This window comes from Dasypus novemcinctus, chromosome 17 (assembly GCF_030445035.2).
Source record: "Dasypus novemcinctus isolate mDasNov1 chromosome 17, mDasNov1.1.hap2, whole genome shotgun sequence".
Classification (NCBI taxonomy): Eukaryota; Metazoa; Chordata; class Mammalia; order Cingulata; family Dasypodidae; genus Dasypus; species Dasypus novemcinctus.
Genome location: NC_080689.1, coordinates 74054566 through 74080422, shown reverse-complemented (window position 1 = coordinate 74080422; position 25857 = coordinate 74054566). Strand labels below are relative to the sequence as shown.

General features: G+C 39.1%; 1 protein-coding gene across 12 annotated transcripts in view; it reads right to left on the bottom strand.

Annotated features, from left to right (window-relative positions):
- Positions 1-25857, bottom strand: part of CTNNA2 (catenin alpha 2) — a 1156618-nt gene that overhangs the window by 56732 nt on the left and 1074029 nt on the right. For all 12 annotated transcript variants that reach the window (XM_058278991.2, XM_058278987.1, XM_058278990.1 and 9 more), the window contains 2 exons: positions 10475-10626; positions 2058-2171 (listed from right to left, as the gene is read on the bottom strand). In XM_058278991.2, the coding sequence (XP_058134974.1) occupies positions 2058-2171; positions 10475-10626 (266 nt within the window). The remainder of the gene's footprint in view (positions 1-2057; positions 2172-10474; positions 10627-25857) is intronic.

Below are 25857 nucleotides of genomic sequence, written 5' to 3'. Positions count from 1 at the left end.
TCACCATCACCGAGTTGGTATCCAATAAAAGTAAAATGCATGAAATGAACGCTTGCTCAGATTCTGATTTTCCTTCTACAAAGTAGGACCAAACAAGCCATTTTGACAAGATGGTGATTACAAAGCAAGATAGTTTGTACAATTTTTCTGAGTCTGAGAAAACCAGTCAATGGAGACTGGGTTTTATCTATACTGAGTTGTAATCAGTCAATCAAACTGACTTTGAATTGATTAACGCAGGGAATGAATTACTCAAACTCAAGCTCTGCCATTGACATTCAAATCTGGTTTTACTTATTTTTGAAGATGAATTGATTTGATTAATTGATTACTTTTCTTTATGCCAAAAACTCTCAGCTTAACAAACTTCCCAAATTTCAATCATTTCTGGGGAATAAAATAGAATCTTCAAGGAATTTTCAAAATTTGGGGCTCCATTCCCCTTTATGTACTCTTTGACTGAAAACGTCATCTGATCAGAAGGAATTAATGAAGCAACATATTACTTTGAGTGTGGCTCTCATTTTACTTTTTATAATTCAAGAACAGGTGTGACTGAAATTAAATGCATCTTTGATGTACTGGTTCTAATCCTCACTTTTCTCTTATCAATATCCATTTATTTCTTTTGATTGTTGGGCAAGGGTATCAGGACATACAGCTCATAAGAGATAACAGGTGTTAGGTACAAAGTCTTTTTTGATTTTTTGATGTAAGTCTTTGTCAGTCCCCATTGAGTTCTCTTTCCTTTAAGTTCTGGTTGGCTATTTCCTCCAGAGACCTAATGCTTAACTAATATTCCTTTTCTAAATCACTTTTTAATCCTGTCCATGTCGGATAAAAACATTTCACTGTTCTTAAGGTCTCTGAGGACCCTAGGCAGCCTCTTGATTTCAGGGAGACATTTCTTCTCCGTAACTACTCCAGTTTCACTCTACTGATGTCCCTGAACTCTGCCACAAAATTAAAGAATATTAGGCTGTTCTCTTTTCTAGGCAAAAAAGGACCCTGTTTATTTCCCATGAGTTGTTTCACCCTTCCTACCTCCATAGATCCTGTAAATGTCAAAAGTTCTTTCACAATTCTTATTCCTGTGTGACAATTGAGGGATTTCTGGGTTTTCCTAATGCCTGTCCTAAGTTACCACATATTCGTCAACTTCATGGTTCCCATATATTATCTTTTCTAAGTAAAACATAAGATAGAAATTTAGAAGGTCAAAATTATACTTTGTTCTTACCCTAAGAAAACTGAGCCTTTAAAGTGAGTAGACTCTCACCCTCTTTTGCAATCCCCAGGAATTTCTTCTCCTGCCACCTGCAGCAAATCTGATTGTTCAGATACTAAGATGTACTTTAACTACTTGTGCTGGGGGAGAATATCATAGAGGATCTAGCCACCTGGCAGAGCTGGTACTCTCTCACATGTTTCTTGCCCCATGCCAGAGTTGGCACAATTTTAGTATGTGTCTCTATAATTTCTCTTTCTTACTAGGGAAATTTAGGGCTACTATTGTGGCCATAGGAAGGTATCATGGGGGAAAAATATCTCTACTCTGATGGCTTTGACCCAATGTTGTAAGATATGGTTCTATTTATCAGAAAACCTAGACTGGGGAATGTAGCAATAGCAATATGGTAATATACTGAATCTCCATATTGTCATCACTTCTTGGTCATAAGCTTGGGGACTTCAAGCAGAACAACAGTGACTCCGGCCATCTATAATTTGGGTGTTTCTGGGTCCCTAAATGCTTTCACTATCTAATCATGACTCCCAACCCCTGACACAACCCAGTAAACACTTGGAGTTTGACTTCATGTGGCTACTATGTTTTGGGTGATGGAGAAAGAAGGGAGTTGGAAGGAATCAGGAGCAGAGGTGGTTATTTCAAATGGGTAAAATATGAATTAGTATAAACAACACCAGCTGAAAGCACAGATTTCTGAACCATGAACTTCTGGGGTCTCCAGTCCCTGGAATCTAGAAAATTCCCTCGTTCCAGTTTGGCAAATGCAGATCCTGTGCACCAACCTAAAGTCCTGACTTTTACTTACCCGTGCGCTCTGTCCAGCAATGAGCTGGTCATCCTCGGTCTGGACACTCGTCCGGCTGCGCACGTCATAGTCTTCCTGCTCAAAGTCAGAATCGTCCTCTAGCTCTTCTGGAGTCTAAAGGAAAAAGAGGGAAATCAGCATATTTCAAATCCATCACCCTCACCCACTTACACACACTTGTTGACTACAAAAACTAAACAGGCTCCAGGAAACAGAGCTTATAAGGTCTTAAGTGTAGGCTTAGCTATGTGGGTAGGTATGGGCTGAGAAAGAGTCAGAAAAATCAAGCTGCCCTAATTTATCTTTTTTAAAACTAAATTTATTTATTATTTCCTCCTGTAGGTGTAGGAAGGCTAAATTTAACTCTTGACATGACACGCTCTCCAATTTAAGAAAAATTTTATTCACAGTTTATTTCTGGCCAGCAAGCCTATTATGAAATAGAAAGCTACCATCACCAACAAAAGGTACAGCTATAATTCTCCTATAATTACCTTTATGCTCTATTTCGTCTCCTTTTCGTCTCAATGAGCAAAAGATTGACCACCTCCAGGCTAGTGGCTAGACTTGATGAAATAACTGATTTGGTCCCAACACCACATAGCGAATGTGTTACAAGTACTGATGCGGGCACCAAGATGGCCCACATATGAACCCCTGGGCGACCTTGAGCAAGCTGCCTTACTCCTCACGGCTTGTCTCCTTATCTGTGAATTAATGTTGATAACAGTAGTTATCCCAATGATTGTTTGAAGGTTAAGTAATGTGCTCTACGCAGAGTGTCTAGCACATAGCAAGCATATCAAAAAATGTTTGCCATCTTTATTACTTAGGACTTTGAACAAATATTTAAAGTGAAGTTACTAATTACTGTATACCCATAAAAGATTAAATAATCCTTAATAAGATCAATGAAGCTCAGAACAGCATGGTGAAAAAGGGATCATTCCCTGTTAGAGATGAGAATAGCCAGGTTAAGTGTGGTGAATGTCCCTGAACTAGAAGCAAAAACAGAATTTGGATGCCAAAGTCCAAGTTTGTGTAACTCAAAACACACTGCTCTTCATTACTTTTGTGTTGTTTTGTTTTTGGATTTTTTTTTTTTTTCACATTATAAATTGGGCAAGAACAAGAGCTATGGAAAGACTTCAAAGTGAGTAGCATTAGAACAAGATCTTTTTCAATCTGCAAAGTCAGTGTTGGGGAAAAGATAAGAAAATCCATCTCATATCTAAGGACAGTAACAACAGATAACATGTATTCAGTGTCTACCATATGCCCACCACAATTTTATCTAAGCTCATTCTATGCATTATTAGCTCATGCGGTCCTCACAATAGTTTTATGATGTAGACACTATTTTCTCCATTTTACAGACAAGGAAACTGAAGTACAAGAGGTTATAGCTTCTCACAGCCTTCTTGGCGTTTTGAAGCTCAAACTCTAAACCATAAAGCTCTGTTGACTTAGGCAGGGTGAATTCAAAGGCTGACAAGGATGATACACAAGGTGAGAGTCTAAGCTCAACTGTCGTTAACCTGAAACTTGACAGTCACACACAAACCTCCTCGTGGAGCACAGTGGCAGCACCTCCCAGGGCTTTCTCTCTCAAAAGGAAGGAAAGGACCACAACAGTAATGCAGTTGCCCTTTCCCCCTCAGAAACGGTGTATTTTCATTCTACTGGTTTCCTTGGCTAACTCAGTGCGATTAATCAGCTGTGGTTATTGATGAAGCCTTGAGATTGGTCAGACAGGCATAAAATGGGGTCCTCCATGCCAATGTCATGCTATGCCTAGTAATTGTCCCAGCTTTAACACATCTTTCTTGTTTTCCTTCTCTCTTCTCTCCCACCATCAACCATATTAATATTCACTCAATTTTCTTTCATAGGAATATAAAGGTATTGTTCCCATACTTTAGTATCTAAAGCAGGGTTAGTTCAAATAACTGGTTGCATTTTCATTGTGGGCAGAGACAATAATTCGATCATTCCTCTCTCTTCCAGAATGTACCTAGGAATAATTACATCAAGTGGGTACATTCTCTGACAAGATTTCAAAGTCCTAAGTAATAAAGATGAGAAGATTACAAGCACTTTTCATCACTAGTTCTTGAAAGAGGGACAGAAAATTAAAATGGAAAACCTCCCTCAGTGGAAAAAAACAGAATATGAGAGTGTCTAAAGTAACATGTCCAAAGATTCCAGTGATCTGTGCATTTAGCACACGCAGCATGCAGCGAATAATGATGAGTTTTCCTCAGGAATCAAAACAATGAAAAAATTTAAAGGTGAAAAAATTAAAACCTAAATGTGGACCCAGGGGACCTGAAAGTTTTGGGTCTGGCTTTGCCACTTACATGCTGTGTGATTTTGGCAAGTCACTTCGCTTCTTTGCTTCTGTCTTTTCACTTATAAAATGGAGATAATAATCACTATTTTCCCTGCCTGCCTTGCAGGACTCTTAGACTCAAATGTATCTGAAAACGCTTTGTAAACTATAAAAGTGAATTAAAATAATATTAAAAAATAGTGGTAATTACTATATCAGAAAATGTACACTAAATTTAATAAAAACAATAATCACAATAATAAATATCATAATGATAGTGGTAATAGCAAGCATTTTTTACTCCACCACAGGCCAGAACTCAATTCTTACAAGAAGATCCTAACCACAAAAATCTCATTTAATCCTTACAACAACCTTATGAAATTAATTTGATCCCCATTTTTAGATGTGCAAACACACTCAGGATGGTTAAGGAAATTTTCCAAGTTCTCACCCCTAGCAAGTGGCAGAGCTGGAAAACAAATGGAAGGTTTCAGAGACCATGCTGCTAGCCAACATGAATCATGAATACCGCTGGGCAAATGGATAAGCTTAAAATATTTTCTTGTGCCTTAAACATGCAGCAAACCCATCCAAGTCATCCATATAAATAGTTCTGTGCATGTGCAGTTTGCTAATTGCATGTAAATGTGTCTCCTACTCATGCTGCTATTTTTTGAGTTACTCCTTCTTAAAAGTATGAGTGTTATTCTTCATCTGGTCAAGGGCCTTCATAAATTAGTGACATGGAAAAATCGAGAGGGTTTGCAAATGGGCCCAGAGATAATTAGACGTGTCATTAGACAGTGTTGTAAGGTAGAGGAATCAACAAATAGTGTAATTCTCTGAACTGGAGGCTAGAGACAGGGGCATGTTTTAGTTATGACTTTATATGTCCTGGGAAGGCCTTTTAACAACAAACAAATTAAAAAAAACACATTTTGGATCTAATTCTCGTTCCCTGGTTCTACTAATAAGTGCTAAGTTGTGAAAGTGAGTCAAGTATTAGATGACACAGTTAAATTATTAGGTCTCTGAAATCTCTCTCCTCTAAGAGCCTATAAGATAACATGCTCTTATTAGCAGCTATGCTCCTAACACATTCCCTACAGGGAGATAATGAGACTTAGCCAGGGTCGACCCACATGGTCAGTTGCAAAATAGGATCAAGCCACCTGCTCTCTGCTTCCCAATCCAATGCTCTATCTCCTCTATAACAGCCTCTGCAGCCTCTGAAAAGAAATAAAATGAGGAAAGCCTAAAGGATTTAGAATCATTTTTCCTGTACAAGTGAGTAAAATGGAATAAGGACCATTGAAAAGAAAGACCCAAATTTACATAAGAGCTTTATTGTAGAAGGAAGAGAACAGGGGGCTGGCAACTTAACAGGTGAGTATGGTGATATAGGTGGAAGGATTTCCCAATAGAGCTCTTCAACCCTGGAATGGATTGCAGATTAGAAAAAGGAAATAGAGATCTCCTAAGCTAAGAAAGAACAAAATTTCCCCAGTCAGAATTGACTGTCCGTGCCACCTCTCGGCTGGATTACTTTGAAGGTCCCCTAGTTGATCTCCCTGCTTCTGCCTTGCCCCAGTCTATTCTTAACAGCATAGCCAAAGTGGTTGCTTTAAAATCTAAGTCAGATCACATCATTCTCTGCTCAGATCCTCCAACGGTTCTCCTCAGTCTCCTTCAGTGTAAGAGCCAAAGGGGCTCTTAGACTTCTAAGCCCAGCTCCCAAAGTCTAGCCTTGCAGCTGCTGAGCACTCTGCCTGGAATACTTCCCTCAAACATCTTTATGGTTTGCTCCCTCCTCCTTTTACCAAGTCTCTTCTCAGAGGTCACCTGGTTAGAGACCACTTTTCATAACATCCTCATCTACTCGTTTACTTTCTCTGCCCCAGTTTTCTCATAGCACTGACTATTCACAGGCTACTATGTCTACTTGTTTGTTCCCTGTGTCCAACCAATAGAAGACAAAGCCCATGGGGACAGTACCCTTAATGTTTCAGTAATTTTTTCATGGTACCAGTAGACCCAAAAACAAACAAACAATAACAAAAAACCCCCACAATTTTCCTGTTGATTAAGCAGTTATGTCAAACAAAGTTGATACATTGCTATGACCTAACAACTTAGCACTTGCTCCACATTGCACTACTCTTCAAACTTTGGAATCTAACCAGACACCAACTGATTCTTGAGCTTGCTTTTTTTGTACCACTAAGAACTTAGTTTCAGAAATATATGATGTCATCAAAAGGACTGTACCAACCTAATGTTGAAACTGTGAACTACCCCTTGAGCTGACAGCTCATACAGCATCTCAGAGAGGTCACTGTGTCTCCTCAAAAATTTAAAATATCTCGCAATGCTCCAGGTGCCAGGTGTATAGTTTGGGAACCAAGGAGTTGAGCTATAGAGCTGTATCTGAATTTTGCCTCAGGTACCATCATTTCTGCTTTTTGCTTTCACAGTTACCATATATAGACCAAGTAATGGGTTCCAATTACAGAAGTTGGTGTATAGACACCATTGTGAAGTTTGCAGGGTCATTCTTATGAGAAGCACCTACCGTTGTGCTGAATACAGATCTCCTAGTACAAGGATCTTACCCTACTCACTTATCTCAATTTCCAACACTAAAATATTTAATCTTTTGTGTCTTAAATATATGTGAATCTGCCAGATTTGTCTATTAATTTTTAAAACTACCTTGAGGAATGATCAGAATACACCTATGGAGCTGACATGTCACAAAGGGCAAGCGTCAGCAAGAAGGGGACAAAATACTAGCCTCATGACTAGAGGGATAGCACAGGCCTGCTCCAACACAGAGAGTCCCGAAAGGTGAGCGAGGAATATGGGAAGGACAGTTCTGTCTACTTCAGGGAGTTGCCTGGAGCTAGCCTGGAGAGTTGAGATACCAGCATCAGCAGTAAATCTGTATAGATTGCCTGGAGGCAAGGTGAAGAAGAATTTGACCCTCAAGGTCTTTTCTGCATTTATTCCTGAAAGGGGCGAGGGTGGGGGTGGGGTGGGGAGGGGGAGGGCTGGGGAGAGGGAGAAAGAGATTTCTTTTCCAAGTTTAATCAATGCTCTGGAAGGGAAGAGGACATGGTCAAGTCTGCTGGAAAGAGAACAGCCCTGCTTGCCTTGTTGACATTCCTGACTTGGTACAATGGATTTTTAAAAAGATACTTAATCATTATACTCAATAAGAAAAGTAAGAAGTTAAGTACAACATGACTCTATTTGTATGCCGAATGGAGAAAGGATTTTAAAAATAACAATTTGTACATACTGTACATTTCTCTCTTCCTAAATTTTTAAGTGTGAAATCCATCTGATCAAATCACTTGAAATGTCAGGATGGAAGAATGACACTTCATGTAACAAAGATATGGCATTTTATCTAAAATTATATTTTTTACAGCTCATGAATGAATAAATGAATGATGGCTATAAATTTCCTCAGCCTCCCAGATGAATGGTTGTCACAAAATGTGAAGGCTAACAAAGCAGAAAAATGGCAAAAGAGGGAATACGTCTTGAGGATTATAGTGGGATTTAGTGCCAAATGCTTTGAAAACATAACTCTCATGGTCTATTACCTTATTTCACAAGTTAGTATGTAATGGGAAAAAAAATGATCTAATTTGTTACAGGCTTAAAAGGTTGACTTTCCTTCCTTTCCCACTCCTTCAATTCTTTTATCTTTACTTTCTATATCTCATTGTCCTAGGTATCTCATTCTCTCTCTCTCTCTCTTTCTCTCTCTCTCTCTCTCTCAAACACATATACACAGTGTTCCAGTCATTGTGCCCAACAAAGCATCCTAGTGAATGGAGAAGAAAAAGACAGGCTTTGCTTTCCAAACTAGGAAAGGTAGCAGAACAGAAAAGGAAATAGTATAGTTAAGTACCATCTCACAAGCACGAACCTTTATAGTGTGTTAAAAAATAAGATCATTATTCCTAAGGCAGAAAATTTAGAGAACATTTGAGTCAGGCCTTGAAAGAGAGTGAGAGTTTGACAAGTATAAAATGACCAAGTTAAGAGAACAGGAGATTAATCTGACAGTTCCAAAATCCTAAACCTTAACTCCACATTGTTAAGTGTAATTAGTACACTGTGATATAATTTACAGAATGCCCCTGCTCACTTCAAATTGGTCATGGAATTGATATGAAAAAGACTTATATTTAACTTGAAAATAGTCACATTAACTTAAAGACAAGGAGATCCAGAAGATGTAGTCTGGGCTCCCAAGTGAAGGAGTTTGGTGGATGTCTCAGGAAAAGGATGAGTGTCAAAAAAGAGAAAGACCAAAATATGTTAATCAATTGTAACAAATGTACCACACTAATGAAGGCTGTTGTTAACGTGGGAAAATGCAGGTGGTGTAGGGAGTGGGGCATATGGGAATCCCCTGCATTTTTTATGTAACATTTATGTAATCCAAGTATCTTTAAAAATATAAATATATTTTAAAAATGATTTTTTTAAAATTAAAAATAAAAGTGAGAGAAAGATCTTTTTGTTGATACTCTACAGCTAGCTGTTAAATCACTCAAGAGCACTGTGTTGTGCTCTGGATTCCACAGTCTAAGAGTACAAAGGGCAGATTTAATGGGTTAGGGAATACCAGAATTTGGATTATAATTGACACCATATAAGGAGCCTTAAAAGGACCTAGAGATGTATTATTCAGAGTGAATAATACATCACTGATGTGTCTTGAAATGCCTGAGGGATCACATCCCCCAAAAGTGAATAAGCTTGTTGTTACGGTATTTAAGTGCATTTTACTCTTTTGGGGAGTGGGTACTGGTTTTGTTGGTTTAAATATACCTAGTGATCATTCTGAGAGAAGAATTTTCCAACCATGCTCAGTAGATACCCCAGGTTACACTGAGCAGCCTTGGGGACGACTCTGGAGGTTGAAACTGAGGCTAAGAACAGTCTAGGGCAGCCTTATCTACTGCGATGGCCACTAGCTTCATGTGGCTACCGAGCACTTGAAATGTGGCTAGTGCCATATGTTGAAATGATGATATTTTGGAAACATTCAAGTAAATAAAGCACATTACTAAAATTAATGTACCTATTTCTTTTTATTTTTTAAAGCATCTATGAGAAAATTTAAAATTGCAAGTATGACTCACATGATCTCTCTCTTTTACAACACATACTAAGGATTAGCACTGCAGAAGCCCCATCCCTGTTTCAATCATTATAGCCATAAATTTGCCTGTATCATAAATTGTGCTTTGCATAGGCACAATTAATTAAAGAAAGAATTCTGTGACTAAGGGAAACATTTGAAAACTACTATACTCAACTCTTGGTGAGGTAAGGAGAAAAAATGTCCTGGAATACTGTGGCAGTTAGAATGAGATAAACTATGTCTCCTAGCAGAGATGGATGAAAGTACATTGTGGGTGACAAGAGCAATCTGTGGATGATACTGTATGGGCTTAAAATCAACGATATTATATATTTTCTAGGCCTGTGTCCATATGTAATGACTTAGACAATTGTTTGAAAAGTTCAACCTGCCAAATGATAGAAATCTGAGGATAGGAAGAGAGTGGGGAGAGAGGGAGGTTTTCTGTAAGGTGACCCAATTTTACCTATAATATCTTAGTGTTTTTTTCCTACAAGGAGAATGTAGTAAATTTGTATTTAAATAATAATAAAGAATGATTATTCTTATTCTTATAAACACTACTAAGCTGGGTAAACTTCCTTTCCTTCCATCCCATGATTTTGTGATTCTGATGGGAAGACAGTGCTGGCAAGAGAAGCACGTGGAGAACAGCTGGGGTTCCATCCAGCTGGTATGGGATTTAGGGAACAATGCAGGCAGGGCATGCCTCATCAGGAGATTCGTTGCTTCTCTGGGCTCCTTGGGGAGTCCTCATTCCTTTTTAAATCAAAACGTCCACCTTGTCTGTCTGAGTAGACAAACTGCATGCCAAGCTAAATTAAGTAATTAAAAAAAAAAAAAAAAAGACAAGTAGTTCTTCGGGATCCCTGCCGAAAGCTCTGATCAGTTCTGAGGTACAGAAGCCTCACCTACCCTGATCATCAGCACAGCTTTCCTGATGTCCCGGACACCATCGTACACCAGACGGGAGGCATCGATGAATTCATTCTCTTCAAATGGCTGAGGGACGTTGGCACTCAGAGCTTCGATGGCAACCTCCACTTGTTCAGCAAAGCGTGGCATCACTGGGTTAAACAAAGAGAAAAGCAGTGGCTTAGGCAAATTTCCTCTTACTGCTCCCTCGTTCCAGCCCAGGGGCCAAGGGTCCTGGGCCATTCCAACAGTCCAGTGGAGGAGGAAGCCCACCTGTCCAGGTTGGGGTGGGCCCAATTTAATGGTTTTTGTGCCACTTATCTCCAGTAGGTGAAGCAATGAGTTAAACCATGCAAAGACAACGTTTTGGAAACCTGCCCAAGGTAGTGTGGTGCAGTGATTAACAATACAGATTTTACAACATCCTCAACAGAGGGGAATTGAGTTCCCCTCTGCTAATTCCTAGCCATGAAACCTTGGCCAAAATTGTTAATCTTCAAATCTCTTTCTTTGTAAAACTTAAAAATCAGCTCCTACCTCAGAATATAATGGGAGAATGCAGGACAAGCATACTGGATGGCATTGGCCCTTAGAAAACATCAATAAATGTTAAACTCATACATATCAGATGCTGAAGTCATGGAGCAGACCTCAGTTTATGCAGCAGCACAGTAAGGTAGGAATGAAATGGCCAAATCCATTATATTTTTGTTGGGGATGCAGGACCTGATGGGGGTTTCAACAACGAAGGAAAGGAGGGGGAAGGCTGGGTCAAAGGGGAGAGGGAAGATACAGGACACTTTGGCAGAGAGGCCTATGGAAAGAGGAGATTGACATGCTCAAAGATAAATTTGATTTTGTTCAGTTTTACCAGAACCACCTTGATATGAAAGATGACTCTATAATTCTCTAAAATGCAGATACCTCATTATGTTCACAAGGACACCTGCACACAATCCTGGGTGCCAGTGGAATGTCTGGATTACTCCCACTATTTTTTAAAAATGCTGCTGATTCACTGATTCTAGAAAATTATAATTCAATTTTCTCAGCTGTTGTCTTGTAATAATCAATGTGTATGGCAAATGAAAGCCAAAAACACAATTCATTGTATTTAAAAAGACAATAAAATAAAAACATCATTTATCTATTTCCGTTTCTGGACTTTTATGTATGATTCATTTTTATATTCATTTTCATGCTCTCTGGATACTTGAACACCCATTTTAATCCCTGGTGTGAGAAATTCTCCTAAATTACTTTACTCTCTAGAGTCGGAGTATTTAAGATGAAATAGTCTAAGAAAAATGTATTCCTACCAGGAAAAAACAAACATTGTTAAAAAAAAAAAAAAAGCAGGGATGGGTTAGAAGAAAACAGAGTAGTCATTCTTTCAATAGAAATTATCAAAACTAAAACATGCATGGGGTGAATTTCAACCTTGGGAGAATTACCATGATTGGTTCTTTATTCTATTAGAATTTTTCACTTGAACTTTTAAAACTTACTTTTAGATTAAAAGGGATTTGGGGGATATTGAGCAGAATTGCTGCAAATATTAATTAAATAGTCAAATAAAACTATTTTTTAAACATCAGCTACCTTAAACACAGGTCCTTTCATTTATTCATTTGTGTTGGGAATAATTGTTTTCCATGACTGAATAATCCAAATAATTGAAAATGACCTTCTTAAGCATGAAAACGTGTTTATAAGTATTTGGCATTTTTGAATGAGTTTCCTTCTTGAACGAAATTAAAAATTACCTTTTTTTATTAAACAGAAAATGCTAAATAATATTAATTTCATTCTATTTGTTATCATCGATGATTTTACAGATTTATATGATGGCATGAAGGAGCACTTAGAGTTATTTACCCCTATTGTATAACTGATAAAGGATCAGTACTTCTACTTGCATGTAGAATAAATACTCCTAAAAATAAAAAAGGAAAACCAAAACAAAAACATTTAGGGTTAATATTCTAAACAATCAATAAGAAAAATATAGAAAAATAGACCAAGTGTTAAAACAAGCAATTCATGGAAAAGAAATCCTGTTGTTCATCAAAATATGTCATGACGCTAGGCTTCACAAATGATCAGAGAAATTAAAATGCAAACAATGAGATATAATTTCATACCTGTTGGGATGGACAAACAAATTAAAGTCTAATGAAATCAATCCTTCTTACTAAGTATGGGGAGAAAGTAAATGCTTTTGACTGTAGAGAGAAGCACAAATAGGCACACATTTTGGTGGTACTTTGACAAAATTGGGTAAAATGAAAGCTTCATTTACCCAGTGAATTGAGACATTATCTAGGGCATGACCAAATATTAAGTTCTAAAGAGATTCTTATTGGGAAGCCTGAGTTGCAGGAATGTCTTTGGTTACACTTGTTTCTTGTTAGATTGTATTTTCTAAGTGTTAATAAGAAGGAGAGTTTAAAACCTGTGAAGTAAAAAGTATGTGAAAAAACTCTGTCAAAACCTACCAGATCCATGCCAACTCCTCTAACTCAGGGGGAGTTGTGAGCTGCTCATCCCAGGTCAGAGGGTGAAGCTGGGGTGTACAGAATGGGACAACATGGTCCTGGGGATTTGAATGAGGAGGCAGCCAAAATGGTAAGGTGAATATGTTGTGAGGTCAAACTGTTGAGTGAGAAATGCAACTGAAAAGAAGTATTGCTGGTGAGAAATTTAAAAATAAGCTAAAGGCCTCTCTCTAAGGTGAATTCAGCAAATAAATGCATTACCTTCACCCCAGAGTGAGACATGACTCCTGGGCTGGCACCAAGGAATTGCTACCAAGCACCACCTTGCAATGCAACTGGAAAAAGATGTTGACCGACAGGGGGAAAGGGTAAAGACAAATGAGTTTATATGGCTAAGAGACTTCAAAGTGAGTCAGGAGGTCATTCCAGAGGTTGCACTTATGCATGTCTCAGAGGAATCTCATTGATTGCCAAAGTAAATATTGCTTCAAATAGCAGAGACATCCAGACACTATTAGGCAGGGCAGATAGCTTAGGAGTATGGTGCCCTGCCAGTGGGCCCTATTTGGGAATTTATGCTCCCCAGAGTGACAGAGTTGGACTCAGTTGTGGTTTTTCTACACATAGCTCTTCTAACCCTTCTAGCTGAACCGATAGTTAGTGTTAGAGTTGATAGGTGTATGTCCAAGAGACTTGAATCTTTGGGCTGTCCATGTGCCAGCTGGGCTCTGAATCTCAACAGAGTTGCAGTACCTGCTCTTCAGTTCATTGGATTCGTCAAGGACAAGTAAGAGGAGATGGTGATGGACAATGACCATCCCAAGGAACAGAGAGTCTGCAACTGCAAGCAAGATAATCCCATCCATCTGCTCCTTGGGATCTAAGGCCCTCTCAATTTGAGGGGAAGTGGACCTCACCATCCCAGAATCCTCAGGACTGGGGAATGAAGGACTAGAGTGAACTTACTGGTATTCTAGTATAGACTTAGCTTGATTCTAGCAATGGAAGAACTTTTATCATTGATGAGAAGGCAGTGACCACTGGAGATTCTGAGGGAAAGGAGAGGGAAAAACAGGTGTGGTATGGGGACATTTTTGGGACTTGGGAATTGTCCTGAATGGCATCACAATGACAGATACAAGCCATAATATACCTTGTCATGACTGACAAAATTGTGCAGGAGAGACTGTGAACTACAATGTAAACTCTGATCCACGCTTAGTGGCAATGATCCAAAATGTGTTCATTAATTGTAACAAATGTACCAAGCTAATGAAGGATAGTGTTAGTGTGGAATATGTGGGAGGTGTAGGGAGTGGAGCATATGGGGATCCCCAACATTCTTTATGTAATCTAAGTATATTTTAAATAAATAAATAAATAAAAATGCATATTAAAAAAAAATATATACTAAAGAGCACTGTATAATTTAAATAGATATGCATCTGTATTAAACATATTCTGAAAGGATATATTCTGCCTTATGTATACTGGTTTACTTAGAGAAGGGGAAGAAGAAGAGTGATTGGGTAGAGGTTTTAAGGTGTATCTTAATTCTTAAAGGAAAAAAAAAGTATGCAAACTAAATACCCTGAAATCTTAGCATTTATTACATCCTGGGGTAGAAGGTGTCTGTTATATTAGTCTCTGTTCCTTTCGTATCTTTGAATCTTTTCGTAATTCAAATACTTAAAGAGATCAGCAATTTAATCTCAGGGTAGTACTTCCCCTTATAGAATAAAAGCTCTAAGAAAACAAAGCTTTATCTATCATACCCAGAAACCAGTTTGTTCAATAGCTTAAGGTGGAGCAGGCCCTCTTAGATTGGGTTGGACAGTGGGAAAGCTGAGCTAGGCAGTGTCTCCACCGCAGCACTCAGCCCCCAGGCACACACAAGTATTTGCAAGAGAATGTTGCCGGTTGAAGACTAAAAGGGACCGCAGGGTTGTTGCAGTACTCTAATTGGATTGGGGAAGAGTTGAGGGAGGAGTGCAGGGTGCCAGCCTGTCTGCCTCCAGACCTGATTCAGAAGCCCAAAGGGAGAGATTCAAGCTTGAAATCTAGGGATTCTTTCCATGAGGGATGCTGTGGGACTCTGAACACTCTCCATGCTGCTCTGAAACCCCAAGTTTGGAGAAAGCTATTCTATCGGCTCCGTTATAGAGTAAAGTATTTCTTTTTTGGGAGGTGGGATCTGGGGGCAAATAGTGTTGACGATGTAATCTTAGACGAGAATGGAACAGAAAATACCACTGACATTTCAAGGGGAGGGGGAAAGGTGGGTCGGGGCCAGAAACCTAACCCCTCAAGAGGGAACCCAGAGTTAGCCTTAATATGCAAATGACTTTATTGTACACTTCAATCTAGTAACACCTGGATCTTGGAATTCATTCAATTCGTCATATTTACTGTTATCGATTAGATCTCCATTTTTCTTATCCCAAGTCAGTGTTTTCTGTGTCTGACCCTTAGAAAAATCCTCCTCGGGTGCTCTGTTCCTCAGGGCACTAAATATTTAAGGTTTTTTCCACTGATAGTGCTCTTTAAGTAACATCCCTTTGTTCTCCATATTGCTGCTCTTATTTTGTTTTATCTTTAAGAGTGATAAGCCTGAAAAACAAAAGTATAGGAACAATGTGATCCATCTTGACAGAATCTAAGACACTAGTTTCACTGTGAATTCTTCAGACTCCTTGCTAGCATCTGAAGAAGTAAATACCTAAGAGGTAATATTGCTATAGAAAAAATGTCTCAAACTACTTCAAATATGACGCTGCTTCTGCATCCCACTAATTAGGACAAAACACCGCATTGCCTTTGTGATTCGCACATTATATATTAACAGAGATTCTGATACAGAACTATATAAATAGAAGCTTCTTTCTGCTTTCTGAATTATGTTATTTATCAGAAATGCTAGATTGCTCTTAATAGCTTATGCCCTGAAAGGGCGATCAAAGTTGGATAGAAACTTTTAAATTCCAGCAATACCTTTGTGTGCAGAGTGCATACAAGGCCCAAACATGAAGATATTCCAGGAGTAATGAAATCAGAGTTAAGTATGCATATAAAAATCAATTCTAGTGTTGATCAAGTACCTAAACCAGAAGAGAGAAAGTTCTGGAATGAAGCCTCCTGAGAGGCAAATGAACAAGATGTTGTGCTACAGATGCAAATAGGTTTACTGACAACCACAAGGGCAAAACCCGACGGTAATTAGAGGTAGTGAAACTGAATATCCAGGCAACCCCACTTCCCCAGCTTAAAACCCTCCAGTGGATTTCTATACTGGAGGGGGAAATATGAAATCTCTTTATCAAGATCCAAAAGCAAATAAAACATCTGGCAATTTGGCACCTGTCTGTAGTTCCAGTCAGTTTTTTTTCTCTCTCTCTCCTTTTTTGCCCTTTCTTACTTATACTCAAATGTTCCCATCAGCCTAAATTACATTTATGTCCCAAATATGATATGGTCTTTCATACCACCATGCCCACAGATTATTCATTCTCTACTTCCTCTCTTCAGCCCAGATGAACTCTTCAATTTTCAATCTCCAGTTCAGATTTAACCACTACTGGGAAGCCTTCCCTAATCCCTGGACACCCCAAAGTTGGTAGTCCTCTACTTTACAATCTTAGAGCTTCTTAATCATGCACACACTTTTATAGAACTAACTACACTGTATTAAGAAGGCTTGTGGGTATTTCTGTAGGTCAGTTTCTTTGTCCTTGAATCCCTTTAGGCAAAGACTGTCTCCTCTTCATTCTCTTCATCTCAAGCCCTTGTCAAGGCTGCTGGCCATGAATCCATCCAAGTGGGAAGAGAAGGATGAGAAGTGAAGAAAGGAAGAATGGCATCAAGTATTTCAGGGACACAGCAAGCAGTATCACATTTCACACACCGAGTCTTCCTCTTTTTCTGCCCAACATTTCATACTTGTTCCGTCATTTTATTAAGTAGCTTTATGCATCATTAACCAAGTTATTAGTGGACGTTCTAGGTTTGGTCTCTAGGAACCTTTCAGAAACCTAAGCTCAGAACCTTTTCAGGACTGCTTGGGTGGGAACTTCACTCCCGGGCAAGAAGAAAGATTCGTAATGGTATCCTTGACCAGCTCATCTGGGACTAGCACTCACATGTGCCTGCACAGAAGTCTCCCCCTCGCAGATGGTACAGTCAGTCAACACACCCTCTTGTGTGTGTTCCTTGCACAAATGTTATTATGAGGGATAGAGAGGAGACAAAAGATAAGGCAGAGAAAGAAATCAGCTAGAGAGAGAACTAGTTAATGAAAAATTAAAAAAAAAAAAGAAGAAATGAGAACATTTGAAAAAATACAGATGGAGAATAAAAAGTCAAGACTGGGATGGACTATTGTGGCACAGGACAGGCATCTGTACAGTATACTTCCTCCTACAGATGGTTATCAGGTTACCATTTAAACAGTTGAAGCTAAGTAAATTAGGCATTGTCAGAGAAAACAAAACTATCAAGTGTTAATTTGGAGCTACTCTATGGAGCAGTTCCAGTATCTTCTAGTTTGCTCTTTGATGTTTCTGCAGACAAAGCATTATTACCCAAAAATAGTCTCTGTGGGACATTACTAAGGGATTTTATTCATGCTTCCCACAGCCCCCACCCCCCACCCCATTAGACCATTAGATACTAGGAGGAGGGGAGAGAGGAGTGTAAAAGAAAGCATGTTTAAAATCACTGGGGGCTTGAATTTGCCCAAAGGAAAGTCTGACTGGCATCTACAAGGCACTGCGTTTACGCTGATAGTTCATTACAAATATGAAATACACTAGATTCCTAAGGAGACTGCTTGAGTCTGAACTGTCGAGTCATAAACAGTATGGAAGTAAGACCTAACCTAAGCTGATAATGTGGCACTACTCAAAGGAAAAAAAAAAAAAAGGAGAAGGAATCATAGATGCTGCCCATAGGGCAGGAAATAAGTAATTAAATGAATCTATAGGTGCACCTCACAAATAGTGGTTATTTCACTCCTCTATGTAATTTAAAGACCTGTGTGTTTCATTCAGCTTAGAGGCTTCCCTACAAGGTACAAGTGTGATTGGAATCTTATTGAAGCCCTCAGCTAGGATCTCCTGCTTTGTCAAAATCTTTCACATCTGACCATGCCATTGCACAAGGACTCTAATCCTAGCTGGGACATTCATCCCCCATGGCTTCATAGCTTCTACTGAGAGTCTTAGATTACTGTTTGAATATCTGATCCTAAGTAAAATGCAAGTTTTCCTAGTGATCTCCATCAGTTTTCTTTCTTCCCTTTGACATGGAGAATGTTGTCTTTGAATTATATACCACTTTATCTCGGTTTCTCTGTACAATGTTACAACTCTGTCCTTCTCCATTTCAACTCAACTTTCCCATAACATTGAGCTAATCTTGACCTTCCCTTCTTGGTTGACTAGTTCAGTCATTCTCCCTGTCCCCTTCTGGCCACATATTGCAGGATCCATCTTGACTCACTGGATCTTTTTTGTTCTGGATTCTATTGCTCAAGGAAATTGGACTATTGTGCCAGTATTTAATTAGACTTCTATTAAGTCCATAATCTGGGACTTGGCCTCACTTCTTAGACCAGGGGTTCTTAACTTTTTTTGCTTCATGGTCCCTTTTTCCAGGCAGGTGAAAACCATGTGCTCCTTCCTAAGTCCACACTATACTGTGATAAATATATCACACCCACACCAACACGTCCCCACAAGAATAATGTTGTTTTTTTAATTTAAATTCAAGCTCGCAGACCCCTTGTTAAGCACACCTGTCCTAGACTAATATTCTATCCTAATCATTTTATTGATCGCCATTGTTCTCTTTGTTGTCTTGAAACGTTTGTAGATACATATGTGTGGTAGGCATCCTCTGAGATGGACCCCAAAGATCACCCCCACCTAGCAGTCGCACCTGTGTGAAATTCCCTCACCTTGAGTGTGGACTAGACCCCATGACCAGCTTCTGACTAATAGAATATGGCAAACAGATGGGATGTCACTTCTGATATTAGGTTCCTTATAGCTCTTATTTTTCTTGGCTCTTTTGTTTGCTTGCTCTGATGGGAGCCAATTTCCATGTTATAAACTGCTCACAGGTCACATAACTGAGTTTGGCCTCTGGTCAACATCCGGGAAGAAATGAGGTCCTCAGTCCAACAATGAATGAGAATCGAGGCCTTCCACCCATGTCACAAGTGAGTTTGGAGTGGCTGCCTCCCTGGCTGATCCTGGGGATGACAGCAGCCCTGGCTCACATTGCGACTGCAGCCTTCTTACAGAGCTCGAGGCCCAGATTAAAGACCCCTGGAAGCTACGCAGTAATAAATGGTTGCGATGGTATGCCCCTACATTGTGGGTAGATTTATTACACAGCAATAGATTACTAATTTAGTATGCTATGCCATAAATTTTAAAAATCCATAAAAAGATCTAGCAGGATACCTTAAAATTTCAGCTCAACTGGAGCAACTACACTTGGTCTATGTTTCTGGTATATATACTGGAGTCAGGCAGAAGTGAGATTGAATTTTTGTATTTGATTTTGTATGTTAATTAATTTGAGTCTCAATTTACTTAACTATAAATCAGAGATATTAGCCACCCTTTAGGGTTTGCATAAAGTTCTGAACTAATACTTTCATCAAATTTATGAAACAATTATATATGTTTCTATCTATATATCTATAAGCATATATAAATCTAAGCAATGCTGTAGGCACTGGGACTAGAATGGCACACAAACAGATATGGCCCAACCTTCAAAGCACTTACAATAGATAAGGATGTGCATAAGATGTTTACCATGGTGCCTTGTACGTAAAAGATTCTCTGTAACAGTTCTATAACTGTTGTCTGCACTCCATGACTCTCTCCATCTATCTACCCATATATCCTTTTCTTTGTTTATATCAGTCAAAATCATCCAGTCTCCTTCAGATAGAACTTGGAAGTACAACCATATTATTCACCACAGACCTTGAAAGCAGGCCTGGAGGAAAATGGTGAAGTAAACTTGAAATATCACACCAATTACTGCTGACTCTCAGAAAATTGGGGAGTTAGTGAAATTTACCTTGAAAACGGAGCTTTCTCAATTTTATACCCTTCTCTCTCTTTGGTAGGATCATCATCCTTGTGATTATGTAGCATTTTTAATAATTACCTTTCTATGAAATCAGCACCCAGGACAAGATTTGATAAACTTACTCCTAGATCTTTCCTTTTGTTTATTTATTGATTGATTTTTTTGTTACTGTGGACCAGGAATTGAACGCAGTACCTTGTATATGGGAAGCCAGAGCTTGACCACTTGAGCCACATCTACTCCCTCCTTTTAATCTCGATTCCCAAGAAGATCAGTGTTAAATTTTGTTCTATTATGTCCCACTATGACCACAGTTTTTGACCCAGGAGGAAAGAGAGTCTTTAAAGATTTAAAAAAAAAAAAAAACCTTTACCAAAAAGCTAGCATCTAGGGAAAAAAAAAAGAGTCAAACCCAGTTTGCCCAGTTCAAATAAAACACTCCTTCTTATAAACCTGACTTAATCTAATATTCTTGTGCACCTATTTCTTTTCTATCTCAAATTTATACCTCTTTAATTATTTAGTTTATATTAGTTGATTGATTGAACTTGAATCTCCAGTATAGTACCCTCCAGCAATTTTTGAAATTTGGTGGAGGCAGTGTAGAGATAATACTCAAATGCTTTCTTTAATTTGATCATATTCTGTTTTAACCAAAGATATGCTAGCATTATGTGAGCACTCTCTTGATAAGTTTCAATCAGATTGGAAGATGTTATACATTGGAAGCCAGGAGAAAGGAAAAAAGTAGCCCAGCTTAATCTGTTCCTTATTCTCTGGTGAGTACTTATTGACTGTTTTTAACACTCCAGAGAAACATCAGAGTCATTCTGGCTAGTCCTAATTCTTACATCTTGTGTGTATCCTTGGACTTTTTTTTGTCAGAGATAATCATCTGTTACCTCCGTGGGAGCTCCTAAAAGCTGCCATCTTCATAAATGTTTGGAAAATTATAATGTACATTTCAAACATCAAAATTAAATTCAAGACCCAGAAGGCCATACATAGCACATGAGCTGAATTGTTTGATGAAAGAGGAGAAAAGACTGCCTAGAAAAAAGAAGAATTAAAAAAATAAACCAAAAAGCAAAACCCTCTAAACTCCATTCATGATGATTACCCTAAGAGAATCAGGGAATGTCCATCTGCTCTGGTCTAGACAGAAATTCCTTTCCCCAAGGAAAGAAAATGCTTCCTTGGAAAGTTTTCTTATATTTTAAAATAAACATTTCAAAAATAATCACAAATGGTTTATAAGTTAAGAGAAAGATGGCACATTTAATTCTGTAATTTAAGGAATGAATAAAGAATTGAGCATAATGCCTTATTTAACTTGCAGTGTTTGTCAAAACCAAGCTTGATAAATACAGTTTAATTTGGCATCAATGAAGTCTAAATACTTAGACTGGGTTAAGACATAGGAAAATACTTTTAGAAACTTATTGCACAACACTTAAAAGATTCTGATCTTGATCAGTAAGCATGAAACTTTCAAAAGAGTGCAATGCCCCAGAATACGATAGTACATTATGTCAGTTGCGGTTTTCACTGATAATAATAAACATTTTTGAACATCAACCATAATCAAAACAAGAGGAAATGAAGAAGTGGTCTAAGATTGCAAAGGGCTAACATTTACTTAAGAAGCAGAATATATACATATGCCTAGATAGATGGAAAGATTAACAGATCAATTGTGCATTAAGATAGATAGATGGATAAATAGTACTAGGAAAATACAGTGTTTAACGTACAGGGCAGTATATGGTAGGTGCCAAATGAGTGTCACAGGTAATCGGAGTAATGCAAGTGTCGAGGGGTGGGTTGGGGGTTGGGATTAGAGAGAGGACATCAAGAACAAGGAAGAATCCAGCTAGGGTTGAGGAGGATGGGAAAAATATAGAGGGGTAAACCGAGCAGGGAAGTTGTTTTAGGGTTACTTTCACTGGAATAAACAGAACTTCTCTGGTTCTTATGTCTGTGTGTTATTTCAGGTCCTCCAGCTATGAGCAAAGCTTCCCATTTCTCCCAATCAAAACTGCTTCTGGAGGACTCTAGTGGTGTCCCACGTGAGTGCCCAAACGAGTGACTGTTGGCATATGCTGATCTGCTCTGACTCAAAAACTGTTCACTGACACACTGCTTCCCTATAGGCAGAGAACATGGGTGGTGGGTGCTGTGTATGGAAGGTCTCACCACTGCCTCCTGGCCACCAATTCCAGGGAACACCAGCACTGGCCCTGTGTGACAAAATATGTGGTCCTCTCCCCTACTCCACTGCCACTACCATAGATGTTGGTCCTTGATGCACTTAAAGGACAAGGAAATGCCATGTCCTTTGCAGGGGCCAGGATTCTGAAATCATGCTGTGGTTCATGCAGAAATGGAGGCCCATGAACTTCCTTTTTTGTTTCATTTTGACAAGTGTGCACTTGGGAAAGTGAGGCTTGTTCCCCTAGGTGGCCCCAGCTTTAAAGCACAGAAGGTGCTGTAATTATGAGCCTTTCTGTGCTCATCCTACCTCCTTTCCACTTCCACATGAAAGGCTTTACTGTTAGGATGAGATTGGGTATTTTACCTTCTCTTATTAAGACATGGTTCTTGGGTGGTTCTTTAGCCCCTCATTTAGAAGGAACTGGACACATCTAAATAGCAACAGCGTATATAATTGGAGAAACAAGCCAGTGTGGAGCATATATTTCAGATTTATGTGTGGTCAGGGCTTTCTGAGCAACCTCGGTCAAAGAATTACTCAATGGCAAGCCCAAGATAGAGAGACTTATGGGTTGATCTCCCAAAAACTGTATGTTGTCATTTGTAAGGGGGATAAACCTGGGAAACAGTCATTCATATTCCAATGGTTATAACCATCTGGGACTTTTCCTGGTGAGGAGTTGTTTACCTTAAAGAGCAAAGCTTCCTCTCCCCATTGCAGGAAGGCAGGGACACCCGCCAAGCACGAATTTATATATTAGCTCCCAGATTCATTATTTTGTGCTTCCTCTTTTATAATGTGGACCTCCTCTGTATGTGCAGAGGCCATTTGCCCTTATCCTGAGAGGGAGAATGGGTCAAGGAGAACTGGTAGGGTTCTTGTGGTAAGCAAGAAATCTGTTCTCTGAACAAGAAACCTTATATTTGCTGTGGGGATAAAATAAATAAATGTAGATATTAAAAACTTATCATTCAGACTCCTTTGATACCTAGCATATGCAGGTCTCAGGTATACAGAAAAGCCTCAGAGACAGCAATATTCTGCATATTTAAGGACTGTGAGTTGGATGAGATTTCCTTCTCATTCGTCCTACCTACACTTCTGACTTCCCACAAACATGAGTTCCACGACCACTGATAGGTAAGGTATAACTTTCATAGTCTAATCGTGTTGATGGTTCATAGAGAAATAAAATACTTTAAAAAAGTAAATGTTAAGTTAAAGTGTATTTTAAAATATATTGCAATGTTTAGGCTGAACAACTGTGATCATTTCACCTTTGACATTACTTTTACCACCTAATTTTAAAGTTGGTCATAGTTGAAATGACTTTGATAGTGATGTTCTTTCTCATCTATGATATTTAATATTTTTATCTGACTTCCGCCCCTTCTTTTTTTATTTAGACCTAACTACCCTCTGCAATCTCTGCCCACATCTAGCCACAGGTATAGAGAGGGCACCCGGACCTATCTACTCATGACACTCTATCTCACAGGCAAGAGAAATCAGCCCAGGTGGAGGGATCATACCACAAGAAGGCCAAACAGACTGGCTCCCTTCGATGTGTTGAGAGTGGGAGGGAAAAAAAGGCTCTGTTTATCCTGGAATCTTTAGCTGTGAGCCTGAGGCTGCTGGTGGACATAGTGTCTACTGAAATAAAAGAAAGCACCATGTCCTAATTTCTTATAGTCACTCAACCGATGCATACTTACTAAATGCCCCTTAAGTGGCAGCACCATTATAGGCCCAGGGGCACATCCACGTGGCCCCTGCCCTCTCAGAGCTGACAGTCTAGAGGCGGGCACAGAAATTTAACTGAAGGGGACGTACTAAATATCAAAACATTGAGAGAGTCCCCTGTTATCACCAACTGAGACTTGAGCTAGATCTTAATCAGTTCACTAAACAGATGTAGAGGAGGAGGAGGAAGTGGAGAACATTGCAGGGAGAAAAGTGGGGGCTGCAAAGATGTGTTTTGCTTGGAGAATAATGAATCCGCCTGTCCGGATGGAGCACAGTGTTTACACAGAGGATTCGTGGGCAGTAATTGCCCACTGTTGAGTGCCGTCACCATGAAGCCAGGGGACAGTGTCATATATATCCTGAGATCAATAATATTGACCATCCTTAGATGGCAAAACACCAAGCAATGGATGAGAAAACTAAGGCTCAGGGACATTCACTAATTCACTTAAGGTTACAGTCCGTTGGCAGGAGTTAGGAAACTGAATTTTTCTGATTCCTAACCTGGATTCTTTCTACTACCTTTTACTGCCTCAACCATTTCTCTCAATAATATTTCCATTTTTGGTGTTTTATATTTGCTGGTCCTCTTACATTTTCTAGGAAAAATATATGGAAAAGATGTAAAAATCTCTTCTGTTCTTCTGAAACTTTAGGTTACAGAAGCTTGTATGTCAAAATTAGATCATCTGTTTGGCCCATGTGTACTCTGAAATATTGGAATTTCAATCTCAGTGCTCAATAGCATAGAAACCTCACTAACAATACGTTACTTTTTCCATTTCTTCTACCTTTTTTTACCTTCCATCTATTGTCCCCTCTGAAGAAGGAACAGTTTGCAGAATCACAAAGCTGCGAAAACCACTCTCCCATTGACATGACCGTGCATCAGCCATCAAATTTGCAAAAATTACATTTCAATATCATTGTTCAGTGAAGAATGAGCTACTCTATGTATATCTAAATATGATATCACTGAATTAGCTTTTGCCACCACCCTCGGCCTCTTGCAGCAACCTGATTTTGTAAATGAGATCTCCAAAGATGGGTCTGGTCAAGCGTGTACTTACTACCGAGCTGTTGGCAATTTGCTATCATTCAGGTTTTATTGAAGAGCCCATCAAAAATGCCATGCAAGTATTTAATGGGTCTGCTATAGATCCAGTTTGTTGTGTTTTCATCTGCATAGATTAGTTTTATAAATAGTGAATAGGCAAAGTTTTGTACAATGCTGCTCTGGAATTTGAACATATTAATAATTCTTAAAATTATTCTCTCAAATTTAACTTAGTGTCTAGCTCACCACACCGAGAAAAAAAAAAAAAAGCCTTGTTAAGCTGAGCACTCTCTTTAGTGAGGAAGTAAAATAATTCATGGAAAATAAACCACAGATGGTTTTGTCACTCTGGATAGCTCTCAATTTCACAGCCCCTCCATGAAGGCAGGGGGTGGTGAAGCGGGGGTCTCCCTCCAGAGCTCCAGCCCTACAAACCCATCCAGGTCTAAACAGGAGCTGGCCTGCTTACAAGCACCGACAGCAGCACCTTGGGGTCTAGCCAAGGCTTCTTTAGCATGCTGCTCTTGTTTTGATCCTTCTCTGTCCTCTCCTCCCACTCCACTTCCACCCCATGCCCTATGTCCACTGTACCTAGTCTCCATTTTTGCCCAGCTTAAATTTGTTCCTATTTGGGGATATTTCTTCACCTTAGGGCAGTGATTCTCAGCAGAAATGGTTTTCCTGCCTTTGCCCCCCAGGGATAGTTGGAAATGTCTGGAGATATTTTTGGTTGTCACAACTTGGGGAAGGAGGAGGTGCT